General features: G+C 42.9%; 1 protein-coding gene across 1 annotated transcript; it reads left to right on the top strand.

Moving 5' to 3' along the window:
* The first annotated feature begins 884 nt into the window (after nt 1–884).
* On the top strand, nt 885–2,270 carry LOC141630799 (uncharacterized). The gene has a single exon (XM_074443553.1). It carries the CDS (start codon nt 885–887, stop codon nt 2,268–2,270), a length of 1,386 nt encoding a protein of 461 aa, XP_074299654.1.
* Nucleotides 2,271–3,682: the final 1,412 nt, after the last annotated feature.

The following is a 3,682-nucleotide window of genomic DNA, read 5'->3' as shown; positions in this document are numbered from 1 at the left end:
AGGACAATCCCGTCTCCTCTAAATGCATGCAAAAAGGACAAAAAGGAGTATGGTTCCACCACTTTCGCGATCATTCCTACAAAAAGGACAAAATACACCAAAGTAGCCAATTCGGGGCAAAATACCATAAAAACAGTATAGCAATGCATAGAAATACGTGCTGAAATAGGCCGAAAAGACTATATATTAGGCACGTATCAGCCACGACCGGGCACGAAGCATTGTCATTCATGGATTGCACCGCTGGATATAATCAAATCCAAATGGCGCCAGAAGATGAAGAAGCCACTGGGTTTCGAACACCAAAGGGCATATTTTGCTATAAGGTAATGCCCTTTGGGTTGAAGAATGCAGGAGCCACGTATCAGCGAGCTATACAGAAAATTTTCGATGATATGCTACATGACATTGTTGAGTGCTACGTTGATGATCTTGTTGTTAAATCCAAGAAAAGGGTCGATCACGTGAAAGATCTTCGAACGGTTTTCGAGAGACTACGAAAGTGCAAGCTCAAGATGAATCCTCTAAAATGCGCTTTTGGTGTTAGCTCGGGAAAGTTTTTGGGTTTCATCGTACGTCACCGAGGAATTGAGATAGATCAATCCAAAATCAAGGCAATAAAAGACATGCCTGAACCGTCTACACTTAAAGATCTTCGAAGTCTTCAAGGTCGTTTAGCTTACATACGTCGATTCATTTCCAATTTAGCAGGACGATGTCACCCGTTTAGTCATCTAATGAAAAAAGGTGCTCCTTTCGAGTGGGACGAATTGTGTCGGAAAGTTTTCGATGACATCAAGAAGTATTTGTCAAATCCTCCAGTATTAGGAGCGCCAATTCCTGGGAAGTCGATCATTCTGTACATATCGGCCTAAGAACACTCGATGGGGGCATTATGTGCTCAAGAGAATGAAGACGGTAAAGAAAGAGCCCTATACTATTTGAGTCGCACACTTGTTGGAGCCGAATTGGATTATTCGCCCATTGAGAAGATGTGTTTAGCTCTCATCTTCGCCATCCAAAAGTTGCGCCATTACTTTCAAGCTCACACCGTCCACGTCATTTCTAAAGCTGATCCGATCAAGTACATTTTGTCGAGGCCAGTGCTCTCGGGACGACTCGCCAAATGGGCCGTGCTGTTGAAGCAGTATGACATAGTTTACATTCCTCAAAAGGCTGTCAAGGGACAAGCGTTGGCAGATTTCTTAGCGGATCATCCAGTTCCGGGAAAATGGAGCTTTTCTGACGAACTTCCCGGAGAAAAAGTCTTCTACATTGACGTTCTTACTTCTTGGCAGATGTACTTTGATGGAGCCGCTCGTCAAGACGGAGCAGGAGCCGGAGTCATATTCATTTCGCCGGAAAAACATCTCCTGACATATTCATTTATACTTCCAGAGTTGTGCACAAATAACGCCGCCGAATATCAAGCTTTGATCATAGGCGCACAAATGGCTCTCGAAATGGGATGCAAAGATCTAGACATATACGGTGATGCCACGTTGATAATCAATCATTTGCTCGGCGCGTACGAAGTCAAAGAAGAAAGTCTTGTACCATATCATAAATTAGCTTCCCGGTGCCTACAAAAACTTGATTCGGTCTTTTTAGGTCATATACCAAGGAGTGCCAACAAGATGGCCGACACTCTCACAAATCTCGCAGCCACTTTGGCACTGGGGGCAAGTATTCCTTCTTCAGTTCCGATTTGCAAAAGATGGGTAGTGTTGCCAGAAGAAGAGGATGACGATTTGACAGAAGACGTCAATGCAATTTCGGTCTATGTAATCAACAAAGAAGATTGGCGTCAGCCAATCATCGATTACTTGGAGCATAAAAAGTTGTCAAATGATCCCAGGCACAAGACAGAGGTGCGACGTCGCTCTGCCCGCTTTATCTACTACAAAGGTATTTTGTATCGTCGATCGTTTAATGGACTTTGGTTAAGATGCCTCGATGAAGATGAAGGTATGCACACCATGGAGGAGGCACATGCCGGCATATGCGGCGCTCACCAATCGGGACCGAAGTTGTGCGATCGAATCATAAGAATGGGCTATTATTGGCCGACAATGGTGCAAGATTGCATGGAGTATGCGAAGAAGTGTGATGCTTGTCAGTTTCATGGAAACTTCATTCATCAACCGCCTGAGGTGCTCCACCCTACAGTTGCATCGTGGCCATTTGAAGCTTGGGGACTCGATGTAGTTGGACCCTTACCAACTAAGTCGTCTGCCGGAGATCTATTCATCTTGGCCGGAACTGGTTAATTTTCGAAATGGGCGGAAGCTGTTCCTCTTCGAGAGGTAAAAAAGGAGAATGTTGGAGATTTCGTGCGAACGCATATCATATATCGATATGGATTGCCAAGGTATATCATTACCTACAATGGCAAAAACTTTTACAACAAACTCATGGATGCATTGATGGAAAAGTTCAAATTCGTCCAACGAAATTCTTCGATGTATAATGCGCCAGCCAATGGTCTCGACGAAGCTTTCAACAAGACTCTTTGCAATTTGTTAAAGAAAATGGTTTCAAAATAAAAGCGTGATTGGCATGAGAGGCTCGGGGAAGCACTTTGGGCTTATCGCACCACGTATAGAACTCCAACCCAATCAACACCTTATGCCTTGGTTTATGGAGTAGAGGCGGTCCTTCCACTTGAATTGGAAATTCCTTCTCTTAGTATGGCCATACAAATGGGTTTGGCGGAAGGCGAAAATGAAAAGTTGCGTTTAGCTGAGCTCGAAGCTCTGGATGAGAAAAGGCTCGATGCGCAGTAGAATTTGGAGTGATATCAGGCGCGATTATCAAGGGCATTCAACAAGAAGGTTCGTCCTAGATCTTTCCAAGTTGGCGATATGGTCTTGGCAGTCCGGAGGCCCATCCTCATGCCTCGTAAGGCCGGAAATAAGTTCACTTCCAAGTGGGACCGGCCCTATGTTGTGCAAGAAGTCTACACCAACGGCGCGTACAAGATTGTTGATAATGATGGAGTACGTGTTGGTCCGATTAATGCCAAGTTTTTGAAGCGCTATTACGCGTAAGATGACAATTCTCCAAAAAAAAAAATCGAAAAAAAACAAAAACAAAAACAAAACCATAAAAAAAAAACAAAAGAAAATTCCAAAAAAAAAACAAATTTGCCTTTAACGAACTACGTTGGCTTGATCCTGCGAAGTACTATTATTTTGTAGGTACGTAGGCAGCTTAAGTAAAACTCTTTTACTTAGGTGCGGCCGAACCCCCCAAACAAAAACACCTCTTCTTCATTTTGAACTACGTTGGCATGATCTCGTAAGGTATATTTATTTGTGCTTTATGAGTACGTAGGCAGCTGAAGTAAGCCATTTACTTTAGTCCAGCCACACCAAACAAAAAATTCACTCCTGGCCCATAAGAGTATAAATTATGAACGGCAAAATGAAATGGATAAGAGAGATTGAGAAATAAAAACAAGTAAAGCTCAATTTATTATTATCCATGTTTCAAAAAAAAAAAAACGCACACACACACACTTCTAAGTGTCCACACAAAAAAAGGGCGTCTAAAAAGAAAATACAACGAATGACATCACGGAGACCATACTAAGTTCTTGAAAGTTTCGGCTGATTCGGTGAAGGTTTTTTCAACATGTTCAATCTTCTCGACTTCTTGCCTTGCAATCATCATACGAGCT

The sequence above is a fragment of the Silene latifolia genome, chromosome Y (assembly GCF_048544455.1).
Source record: "Silene latifolia isolate original U9 population chromosome Y, ASM4854445v1, whole genome shotgun sequence".
In the NCBI taxonomy this organism is placed as follows: domain Eukaryota; kingdom Viridiplantae; phylum Streptophyta; class Magnoliopsida; order Caryophyllales; family Caryophyllaceae; genus Silene; species Silene latifolia.
The sequence above is the reverse complement of the archived record's forward strand: the minus strand, read 5'-3'. Positions and strand labels throughout refer to the sequence as shown.

What these genes read in the sequence shown, in the direction of transcription:
- LOC141630799 (XM_074443553.1), top strand. Translation starts at nt 885, where the DNA reads ATGGGGGCATTATGTGCTCAAGAGAATGAAGACGGTAAAGAAAGAGCC.